This window comes from Euprymna scolopes, chromosome 23, assembly GCF_053919585.1.
Source record: "Euprymna scolopes isolate OS-2025 chromosome 23, ASM5391958v1, whole genome shotgun sequence".
Classification (NCBI taxonomy): domain Eukaryota; kingdom Metazoa; phylum Mollusca; class Cephalopoda; order Sepiida; family Sepiolidae; genus Euprymna; species Euprymna scolopes.
This window is the reverse complement of record NC_136504.1, coordinates 113,792,140-113,805,168: the sequence shown is the minus strand read 5'-3', so window position 1 is coordinate 113,805,168 and position 13,029 is coordinate 113,792,140. Positions and strand designations below refer to the sequence as shown.

The window sequence follows — 13,029 nt, the reverse complement described above, 5'->3', positions numbered from 1 at the left end:
ACTATTGGTTTTAGAAAATTGACATTGGAACAAATACTATATAATAGGAGATTGATATCGGATCACATACTATATAATAAAAAGTTGACATTGGCAGTAGAGTATATAATAATACAATAATACAACCTGGAAAATATACGACATATATGTTCAACAGTGGATAGTAATAACAGTAATAATCAGCGATAATACCAATAACAAAAAATGGCCACGTGTGCACTGGACGTAGTTGTAATCGTCAAGTGTGGTAATTATAGTTTCGGTTAGTAGTGCATTATGTTGCAAACTATGGCATAAGTTTATATGTTTTGTGTGTTTTTGTAGCTGCCTGTGCAGTTGTAGCAGACATCATGACCCCTCCCCCAATTATTTGAACTTTTAACTACTGTTTTTTATCGTTGATCTTGGAATATTTATGTTTTTAGGATAGCTATGTTTTTGGAATATTTATGTTTTTGGGATAGTTATGATTTTGGAATATTTATGTTTTTGGAATGTTTATGTTTTTGGATATTTATGTTTTTGGAATATTTATGTTTTTGGAATATTTATATTTTTGGATTATTTATGTCGTTTACTATGGATTGTGAATCTATTTCACCTTTTTACCGTCGATGTTTGGAAAAACAGGTTTGCGTCATTAATTTTGGAATATGTTCGTCTTTTGGAGTAGTTTACCATGGATTGCGAATCCGTTACAGCTTTTTACCGTCGATGTCAGCACAGATTAGATTTACTCTGTTGATTTTTGAATATGTTAGTATTTGGAGAAAACTTATGAAAAGTTTACCATGGATTGTAGATGTGTTACACTTCTTTTTAGGAAAAATAGATTTACGTCGTTATAATATATCCATAAATATCAGTGATCTGGACTTGTTAATAGTTTGGCGGATTGTAGGACAGCCAGTTGAATATGTCACGTGTTTTATAACTAGGGCTGTGACAACAGCATATTCTTTTCATTGTTTTGACTCTCGAGTATATATCCGTTACTATCTTATATGTTTTTATATAGACTGATATGGTTCTTGGTTGATTAAGTGTGGTCTAACTGTGTCGGACATATACTTGAGAGTCAAAAGAATGAAAAGAATATTCTGTTGTCACAGTCCTAATTATTATACTGATATATAATTTCTAATGATGGTTGAATTGTCGAGTTATTAGAAGATTAGAATTATTTTCGTATTGGTAGTGGTTGTGTTGTTGATGTAGTTGGTGGCCGTGTTGTTGGTGTCGTTGGTGGCTGTGTTGTTGGTGTTGTTGGTGTAGTTGTTGTTGTTGGTGTCGTTGGTGTAGTTGTTGTTGTTGGTGTCGTTGGTGTAGTTGTTGTTGTTGGTGTCGTTGGTGTAGTTGTTGTTGTTGTTGTTGTTGATGATGTCGTTGGCGTAGTTGGTGTTGGTGTTGTTGTTGTTGTTGATCTCGTTGGCGTAGTTGGTGTAGCTCGTGTTGTTAGTGTTGTTCCTGTTGTTCCTGTTGTTGGTGTAGTTGTTGTAGTAGTTGTTGTTGTGGTCGTCGGAAGGAGTGAGCATATGCAATGAGACGAGGGACAATAATTGCGTCTGCAGTTTATCACACACCACTCGTGCATTCCTGGGACTTTGGCCCATATACCTGTCGCTCTACAGAAAGTTTGATTTTTTGTTGTTATATCGGAAGGATGCTGTGTAATGGCGATTGGTGTGGTTGGGCGTTCTGTTGACAGATTGGCGTTTGAGGCTGTTGTCGGCACAATTGTAGAGTTTGATGTTCTGGACGAGAATGGGGTAGAAGCGGTGGTAGAAATGTTTGGACGGGACATCGTAGTAAATATGTCGGAAAATGAGCATTTGCAGAGAGACGCTGGGCATGAATTGCGATTGCAGATTATCGTGCAGAACTCGTGCATTCTAAGGTTAGTGGACCACTGTCCGATCGCCTTACAAAATAGTTGCTTTTTGGTGGTTGTTGCATGCGCAGTTGGCGTACATATACAATGAGTTGTTGGACAGTGTCCCACTATGCAATTAGTTTGGCACCATTGGTCCATTCCAGGAACTGTTGCTTGTATGCCTACTGCTTTGCATGTTATTTGTGGAGCAACCGGCACGTCAGTGATTGTTGGTTCTTTGGTGGAAGTGCGAGGTGATGTTGCAGCGTTTGAAAGACACTGACAGTGTGACTTTGGACAAAAGCCTTGCACACAATGAGTTTTGCACCATTCATGCATGCCAACAACCGTCGCATAAAGGCCAACGGCCCAGCAATTTGATACAGTGGTTCTGTGTTGCGTGGGGTTTCTGTGGCTTGTCCGGAAGAGTGAGCGCGTGCTGCCGACCGATGTAGATGGTGTTGACGTTTGGGAATCGCCGATCCCACTTCCAAGTTCCACTAGACTGTTGGAACGAGGGGCGAATTCATCACGGCTCAGGATAGCAATGTCTGAACATCCATAATATTGAATGTTGTTTTCAACTGGAAAATAAGAAAACAAGAAATAATTTTTGATGAAGATCAAAAGTAAAGACATTAATGCGCTTGTTTGGTTGTTTTGCTCTGCAACGTGAAGTAATGTTGCCCCATCTGGGGAGGAACTGCTCGGAGAATCATATTCTGCCTCGACAGAGTTCATAACCGGCTTCGACATAGCAGGCGATGTCTTTTCTCCCCCTTGCAACCTTTTTCCCATCGAAGATATGATCCATGTCTGTCCCTGTTCTACTGTTATTTTCATGGTAAGTGCTCGTCTGAGCTTCATTCAATAGTCCCCCCCAAAACTTTCACAAAAATGACTCATCTACCATTATTAACAATTTCCCCCACTCTCTATCTGTCTCTGCTTTATCATTATTTTCATGGTAAGTGCTCGACTGAACTCCAATGTATGGTTCCCCCTTGCCAAACTTTCACAAAAACACTCGACTAGTTACAGCCACTATACACAAGTTCCCTCACTCTCTATCTGTGTTTAAATCTAAATGCAGATTCCATGAACAAAGTTTTGTGACGTGACTACCGCCGGGAGCGACAGGGCTCCCCATTGGGGAGCGATTTAGACTCACGAACACTGGGGAATGTTGAGCAACTATGCTTGTGTCAATTATTAAGCATTAGTGCGTGCCCTGGTAGCGGCGGCCGACCTTGCTGAAAGGAAGATTTAAGTTATGAATTTTATTATTTTTGTGAAACCAACATATACATTTTACTGTTTGGTGGAAAAATGACAATTTGATGCCGTTTTGAGAACATAACAAATATAATTTCGTTTTTGAGGCCTGCCGAGGGGTCATGGGGGTTAACCTCCCCCATCGTAGAAACCGAAATTGCGAGCGTTCGCAGAATCCCAAGCACAGATGCAGGGAATCGTGAATTCCCCCGGAGATGACGTAACCAGTGGTGATTGGTCTAGGCGGCAGCCCGACATACCCCATCACCTCTGTACAAAAGCGAATCCCCAGGCCAAAAATCAGTTAGTTGAAGCTGAGTTTTTGAGCGAATCTGATCTAATTGAAGAGTCATCGCCATACACACACCCCTTTCCACTCGTTCATCGCTACCGCACCCCCCCCCCCAAAAAAAAAACGGAGAGTACTAAATCTAATTGAGACTCAGTAGTGTTTTTGTAAGAAATCAACCACTGGACAATTGTATATAAGTTTAAATCATATTTTGTAAATTTAACTTGAATTAACTCAGTAGAATAGAGATATCTGAGTTTGTCTTTCTTTTGCGTGCATGAAAAATTTATCCACTTTCAGCGTGACACGGCATATCAACCCAAAGGTGAAATTGACACTGACCAACCGATCAACAAATTCCTGCTGCATCGAGAGAACTTGTGGAGAATTCCCCGTGAAAGACGATCATGATGCGTATGTGATAAGGGATCCCTATTTAGGGATCGCTGAGGGTTCACACCTGTTGCTATTAACTCGGAAAGGTCACATTTGGTGACCTGTGATAAGGATCCCTTCACATTTCTTTCTTAGAACTGTCCGCTTGTGGAACATTGTTCTACTAGCCTGCTTTCCAGCTAACTACAACATGTCCGTCTTCAAACCCAATGTGATCAAGATCTTGTTCTCCTTAAATGATCCAATTCTGCCCAATTCCACCCAAAACGATCAATGTGCTGTTGTCTCACTGACCACCTTACACTCATTAACTCTTATCCTCGAATAGCCTCCGAACCTTGATAAGTGGTGACTCCCTTGTAAAAAGAAATATATTGACAAGGAGAACATTACAGATGAAAGACGTCAATCAAATTAATTAAAAGTAGCTACACTCAGATTTTTGTTTTTACTTGGGAGTCACCGCTTATCAAAGCCCGAAGGCTACTCAAGGATAAAGGTTAATGAACGTAAGGTGGTAGTGTAGTAATCGTTAATGGTGTAAATTGGGTAGAATTTGATTATTTATGATGACGGCTCAACAAGAATTTGTTTACATTGGATTTGAAAACTACTATGTTGTATTCAACCGAGAAGCAGGTTAGCAGAACAGTGTTTCACAGACGGCCAGTTCTAGGAAAGAATCTTTGTACATTGAATCTGCATTTAGATTTAAACACAAATTTGATGTTAGATATATATATAGAGTAATTTCAAGGTTATGGAGGTTGGTTATGAAGCATAAAGATGATGTTGTTTAATATTTTTATATTTAATATTTTTTTATATTTAATATTTTTTTAATATTTAATATTTTTTTAATATTTAATATTTTTTTATATTTAATATTTTTTTTTTATATTTCAGGTGATCCTCCGTTGTTGATCAAAAAAAGTAGCGAAATAACAATGAAAGACATTGAAAAGCCCCCCCCCCCCCCGAAATTTGTTCTTTGGTCTGCGTTCCGTCCTTGCAACAATGCCCGAAATAGTTCACGTGAATTATATCTCTCTCTCTCTTTCTCTCTCTCTCTTTCTCTCTCTCTCTCTCTCTCTCTCTCTCTCTCTCTCTCTCTCTCTATATATATATATATATATATATGATTAGTTTTTTTTTTGAAAAAGAAATCCAGCAGAGTGCTCAATTAAAAGGAAAATCCGAAAAATAAGAGCGTATTTATATTTTGTATTTTGTGTCCAGAAAGTTGTTAGATGAGATAAGTCATTAGTCATTAGTACCGTCGGTTTCAAGCCCGATAATTAGGACCGTTTTAGATATCCATATCAACTCTCTGATGATGTATTGGCTGAATATATATATATATATATATATATATATATATATATATATATATATATATATATATATATATACTAGCAGGCCACTCGGCGTTGCACGATCTTTAAAATGTGTTTTCAAACCTACTTATTCTTAACATAGTAATCTGTCATGCGAACAGGTCATGCATGCGCATTCATGAAACAGTTGACAAACAGATAAAAATCCTCACGTACCAATTTTCCAATTTGGACCTCTTAGCAACCGTAATTCTTTCGGATGAAAACAAATTAAAACGTTTTCTACATGTCTGAATACACCATATACGAAATTTCAAGTCTGTAGATAAAAAATTCGTTGAATATATAGGTTGAGAAGTGTCCTAACATATTCTCACTTGCCACGTTCGCCATCACCAGGAATCGAAACCAAAATGTTTAGCTTATGATTTACTTTTTGCTTTGGCGTTAATGCCTGAGCTATGAAGACGTTTGCTGCAAGGCTAAAAATTAAAACATGACCCAATAGCTATTACGTTACGCAGGCATATTCGTAATGCCGTCGTTCGACCTTCCCCTGGCAAATTCCATTCTTTTTTATTTTCACACTTTTGCACCGATTTTCCCGGACTATAACCCAAATATAAAGTTTCGCATGGGTTCGAATACCCTATATATTAAGTTTCATCTAAAGACCAAAAATAGACAGGTGAGTTTGGTAGGAAAAATTTATTAAACAAATATATTAACGCATACATAAATACATACAGAAAGAGGTTTGGGTTTACTATAACCTTTTTACGCAAATATTATGCAAGTATAAATCATGTAAAATATCTGCATGAATATAATTATACGTAAAAGTTAACTAAAGATGATCATCCCATAAGAAAACTGAAAAAAAAAACCTAATGGAGAATTAATTAAAACGAACGTTTAAAAGAATATGAAAATTAGCCAAGTCTTTTGCTAGTGAATGCAATTCCACGACCCATACATAACAAAATTATATTTCTTTTTTAAATAAATACACAAACAAAAACAAATTTATAAGAGCATACACATATACAATCTCGTTGACACACCGGTTCTCGTCAGATCACCGAAGTTAAGAGACTTTGAGCCTGGCTAGTACCAGATGGGTGACCATTTGGGAAGGCGAGGCGCTGTATGTGCTTTCCGCTTATCTCGGCATTGTTTCCAGTCGTCCTGAACCTCCACTTTCCACTGGTATTCAACAATGTCGACTCAGGAGAAGTGTGGTTGGAGATTGCGCAACTCTTGCCACCCTTACAGTGGGTATCCATAGTTTGTCAAGCCTTGTCGTATATATAATTATATTTTTAAGAGAAAGAAAATTAAAACTATAAGTTGAACTTTACAATCCAAATTTATTGTTCGACTGAATACTCCAAAAATCAATTTACAAAGTCCTTATTCCGTCGAGTTTCAAAGAATGCTATTCTTGTTATTCTTCTCTTCAGAGGACATAAAGAAATCGGCAAATTATATATATATATATATATATATATATATATATATATATATATATATATATATATATACACCCTGGATATCTGTAATTCTGTTTTCTTATGGATTACCAATGGACTAATTTCAGATTTATCCTGTTCTGGATTCTACCGCCTTTTTCATTGGATATTTACCTTTTTCTCCCCTTTTCCCGTTTTCTGCTTTCTTAATCTCTTTTAATCCCTATAAACTGTGGCTTACTGTTGGAAAACTTTTTTGATACGAGTATGATTAATTTAATATTAATAGTTTCTGTTAATGCATTAACCTACAAAATGTATTGTATATTTTGCAAACGTCTTCCCTTTGATAAGAAGAATTGCATTTTTCGAAACTCCGTGGAATAAGGTTTTACTTGTTTATTTGTATTCATGTCGCATAAATAAAATTTTGTATATTTTCATTAAAGCTTTATAATGTTTTCTTTTTTTTTAAAGTTTGAATAAATTTTTCGAAAATTATCAATCTCTCTCTCTCTCTCTCTCTCTCTCTCTCTCTCTCTCTATATATATATATATATATATATATATATATATATATATAGTAGTCTACGAAGTCCATGGTGACTTTGTGACTGGGTTCAAATCCCCCGACCAGCAGGAATTATCACTTCCTAGAAGGTTCTCTGATAAAACTGTGGCGTGTTCGAAATAAATGTTTCTGTTTAGAGCGTAATTGAACCATATTAATTGACTTTTGAATTTTAAACTTTAATTCAAGCTGTTATATATAAAATGATTTTATAAAATCAACAATAATTTCTCTACAGTGCACTGTAGACTACAATGTATCGTGGACTGTCACCGCAGAGTGCTTGTGAAGCTTCCTCCCAGTGCGCCGCAGTGGGTCCTCGACTAGAGCAGGCAATTGATTTGATTGGAAAATGTGCAATTTACCGATTCGATTGCAATAAAAATAATAGAAGTGTGAGAATATTCATTCAGCCCCATTCAATCCCAGGCAACGTCTTCCCCCGCTAGTTGTTATATATATTTTCAAAAGTTTATATATAAAAAGAAACATGAAAATACCTCCTGTAATTGACCATTGCAGCAAGCAGTTGTGGCACGTTAGATTTTCCGGTATTTGAGCCATCACTTTCCGTTCCGAGCCAATGCTACTCACGAAATCCAATCTGAGCGGGTTTTGGAGTAGGCAATCCTGAAAGATGGGATTTGTTTTGGAGTTCCGGCGGCAAAGGAATATCTGGAAGTTCATGACCAGAAATGATTTGCTTATATTGAAAGTAAGCGGGAGGTGGGTGATACCTGCCGAGTACGTCTTCACTGGGTCTCTGGGATGCGTAAAACCACACTCACCGGGACATATGCAACACGGCTTATTTGGCTGTACAGACGAAACCTTTAATCAACAACAAAAGATATATATATATATATATAGTTTTAATTATTTCAAGAGTAATGTTTTATAGCAGGATCGATAATAAAATAATATAAAAAGTATAATACAAAATATAATACAATTGTCTGATGCTCAATGGTATTCAGAGCACACACACACACACACACACACACACACACACACACACACACACACACACATATATATATAGTTCAATTCACAATTTTTGAAAGCACATCTTTTCTCATAAGAATATGTTTCCGATCTGTTTCGTTAGCAATCTTCAACAAGCAGTAAAGGTATTTTATCACTGTATTTTTGAATGTAGCAAACCTTTCAGACAATTCTATGGCGATAAAAACACATTCAAACCCAATCTTTGCATGTCACGAACCGTCAAAATTATATCCCCTATGTCGAGGGTGTAATTCACGTTGTCGGGCAGGTCTCCATCTTTTATTTATTTATTTTATCCCTTCAGTCGTAATTGATTCGTACTCATAATTATTCCTTCTATTCATTTTATTTAGTACTAGCGAAGGGTACCCGGCGTTGCCCGGGTGTTTGGGGGGGGGGGGGGGTTAAAAAAAAGTAAGTATGAGGATCGAACCCGAACCCTTGAGGCAAAGTTGTAAATTAAAGTGTGAAAAAAAACAAAACAAAAAAAAACGTGCGCCACCACGAGACGCTAACGGAAACACGTTTGAATTTATTTAATTAGTTGGATTTAGCAGGTGTCCGTTTTAAATGAGGGCAAGTTTTGACTACGGGGTAGTATTCATTTACTGCTGAACGCTTTTTTTTCCCCGAAGATGTTGTAGGAAAAAGATTAACCCACATGCGGCGAGCGACAAATATTGAATATTTATCTTCCCGAAATCGAGCAAATTAAATAGACAGGCGAGCTTCGTTGTTAACTGTGAGATATTACGATTTGTATGTGATATAAAAAGTTTTAAAAAGTTGTTAAGCGAGCGACCGCTTCTCTGAAAGAAGCCTTTTGTTGACACACAGAAAAAGCGAACACACATACATACATTTTCACTTTTATATTTATAGATAATTTATTTTCTCCATTTATTAATTATATATTATTTTTTATTTAAATTATTCCGTTTCTGTTTACTGTTTGTTGACGATCGCTAACGAAACACATCTGTAACATATACTCTCATAAGAAAATAAAAGAACGTGTTTTTAAAATTTGTGAATTGAACTTTAATATATATATATATATATATATATATATATATATATATATGTGTGTGTGTGTATATATATATATGTATATATATATATATATATATTTGGTACTGGTAATTAATAAAAACCTGAAGAGAGTGCTCAATACTATTGCAGAACAAATATGTGTTTTATTTTTTTATTACCGGTTTATCTGTTTGGTTACATATATTTCAGATGTTGGACCATGTTTACGATCCATCAGACCTTACAGAAACTGACGAGGCTGTTGGATCGTGAACATGGTCCAACATCCGAAACATATGTAACCAAACAGATAAAACGGTAATAAAATAAGAAAACACACACACACACACACACACACACACACACACACACACACACACACACACACACACACATATATATATGTGTATATATATATATAATATAAATAGTTAAATAATTAATAATAAATAGTTAAATAATTGATAATAAATAGTTAAATAATTAAATGAACTCATAGTACTTCTGTCCCCTTGACGTACATACTCCCGACAAACAGCAAAATCTCACCCCTTTTCTGTTGAGGATCTTAAATATCAGAAAGCCTTTTACTCTATTAGTTTCTTCCTTTAAACTGCTAGACTTCGGAATTCCCTCCCTGTTTCCCTGAGTGCACTAGCATACAGAGGTTTAAATGTCATATGAACAGGCGACCCCACTGTTCAACCCCCCCTTCGGTCCCCTGTTCGACCCCCCCCTTCGGTCCCCTATTCGACACGTTCCCGAATGGTAGACCTTTACGTTTCCAGTTGCAATATGGCTTGTTTTGGTGTGAAAACAGAGTATAAAATTTACGAGGAGGACGCATGGTTGCTGACGTCATTTTCAAACCACGTGACTACAGTAGAACGCACAGAATGACCGACCTTATTTACTTAGCTTTATTTTTTATTTAGTTTGATTTATTTTATTTATGTTTTACTATTTATTTTTTTTTTTTTAATTATTTTATTCTCTATTTTGTTTGTACACATTTTCTTTTTTTTTTATTCCCCTTGAACGTTTTAATAATTGCCTCTTTAGGTTTCTTTTATGTAATTATTCGAACAAAAGAAATACCACGTGGTCATACACATATCATTAATCATATATATATATATATATATATATATATATATATATATATATATATATATATATATATTTAAAAGAGTGTAGCCATCAACAATTGTGGTTTTTTTTTAAAGGTTTTCATCATATTTTTATTTTAAAATATTTTTATAACGCGTTTCGAGCTTAGGGTGTGCTCTCTTCAGATATTTTCGTAAAAAGTTTTTCTTTAAAATGGGAGTTTGTGGATATGCCTCCGCTGATATCAAATATGTTTTTCATAGTGGTGCGATGCGTGTGTTCAGTGTTTAGACGTTCTGTCTCCAGCTGTAAGTGTTTTACTGTGACCGGTCAAAGTTAGTTTCAAAGAGTGTTTTTTAGTCCATATGGTGAAGGTTTTTATGGCTTCTTTAGGGTTCTTTTTTAAAGACTTTCTTTCCCCATGTATAGCATACACTCACACACAATCCCATACGCATACATATATATTCATGTACATGTACACATGCACACGCACACAGGCACACACACATACACACACGTACATACATAGAAATATATGTAGGAGCATACATATATACACATATACATACCCACCTACACACTCACACACGCACTCGCATACATCCACCGCTAACAATTATTTTTATTTTTTTATTTTTTATTTTATATATATATATATATATATATATTATATATATATATATATATATATATATATATATATATATTTTTCCCTACCAAAACACGCATGTATATATGCGCTTAATCATTCAGACATATGTACACGCACCCACACACACACACACAAGTAAGATGGAGAATAATAGGTAGAAGATATGTATACACACACATACACGCACATACACACATATATGTACACACATATATGTATGTGCACATACACTCACAAACATCCACATACTGTGTAGGCACATACACATACACACACACATGTACACACACAGACATATGCAGGGGCTCACACATACGCGTATATCCATATTCACACGAACACATTTACCCACTCATACATGTGCATACATATGTATATATACATACATACACACATACATACGGATGTGTATACACTCATCCACCCATATATATATATATATATATATATATATATATATATATATATATATATATATATATATGGGCACATGCATTCACAATCCCACACACACATACATATTCATACATCCCACCTTATGTATATATTGGTTGGAGTTTCCTTTCCAATCCATGCACATATGCATACATGGATTCGGTCACCCAAACATAAGTGCACGTATGTAGCATAGATAACAGATGATATATAATTATACACACACGCATACACAATCATATGTGTACACCCACGCACATACACATATACACACGCACACACGCGCGCACACACACATACATACGTTTAATTTCTAGTTGTTTGTTTAGTTAAGAGAAATGGTACTGTACTGGGTATGGGCGCGCGCACCCGCGAAAGTGTGCGTGCGCCTTATTGTGCTTTTTTGTTGTTTCGTGTGTGAGGGTGCACACCTACCCAAGCATGCATGCGTGTAAGTGTATTTTGTGTTTTGCCTATTTATGTGTATAATTATGGAGAGACGTTTAAGGCGGGATTAAACTTTGTTATGAAATTTTTTTCTTGAGTTAGCAAGTAGAAGTAGTTGTCAGTTTGGAAGATGGGCATTATCTCGAATCTGCCTCCACTGCATGCGTGTATATGTTGTGATACATGTAGGTGTCTATTTTCCGCGATTTTGATGTTGGATCGGTGTAGGGCTACTCTATTACTAAGGTTTTTTGTAGCGCCTATGTAGGATTTATCGCATGCTGGACATTTTATTACATAGATTACGTTTTTTGAGGTGCAATCTAGGTTTTTTTTAATTTTGAATGTTTGTATGGGGTTCGCAAATGTGTAAGTGTTTCCCTCTAATATTATGTTGCAGACTCCACATCGTTGTTTGTTGCATTTTGTGGCTCCTTTTGTTGCGTCTTGATTGAGTTTGGATGAGGTAAGAATGCGTTTTAGGTTTTTGGGTTGGCGTTTGCTTTTTATTATTTTTGTTGTTTTAAGGAAATTGTTTAGTTTGCTGTTTTGGTTAAGTAGGACGAGGTTTTTCGTTATCTCTGTGAAAAGTTCAGGGTTGTTTGTGTTGTGTGTGGAGACGTATGTTAGTATTTGTTCTTTGTTTCGTTCTTTAGGGGTTCTCAAATCTTCTACTGGTATATTTGTCGCAAGTTGGATCCCTTTGTCTATAAGTTGTGATGGGTATTTTCTTTTTCTTAAATTTATTCGTAGTTCCTTGAGTCGGATTTTTCGAAGGTTATTGTCCGTGATTATGGTGCAGATTCTACGAAAGTCACGTGGATCTGATTAGCTGGAGATGACACTGAAGTTGGAATTTGGAGGTTGAGCAGAGCGGACGGTTAAACAGGTCGCCCCTCCTCCTTCATCGGGATGGGAGTTGACGTGTCTTAGAATTGATACCTAGAATTAACCACTCAAGCAAATATATTCACTTTCTATTCTTCTGCCATCAACACCAGGCTTTAAAAATAAAGGTACAAGATTCAATTTGAAATTTATTTATCTTCAAAGTGCACTTTTATACATTTTACAAAGTAAGGTATTAAATTTGCATACCTTATTTTGTAAAATTTATAAAAGTACG

At 35.9% G+C, this 13,029-nt stretch overlaps 1 protein-coding gene across 1 annotated transcript in view; it reads right to left on the bottom strand.

Annotated features, from left to right (window-relative positions):
- Positions 1–519: 519 nt before the first annotated feature.
- Positions 520–13,029, bottom strand: part of LOC145246133 (uncharacterized) — a 20,747-nt gene continuing 8,237 nt past the window's right edge. Inside the window, exons 2-3 of the mRNA XM_080107981.1 lie at positions 7,717–8,047; positions 520–2,457 (exon numbers count right to left, since the gene is read on the bottom strand). Of these exons, the coding sequence (XP_079964107.1) occupies positions 1,181–2,457; positions 7,717–8,047 (1,608 nt within the window). The 3' untranslated portion in view covers positions 520–1,180. The remainder of the gene's footprint in view (positions 2,458–7,716; positions 8,048–13,029) is intronic.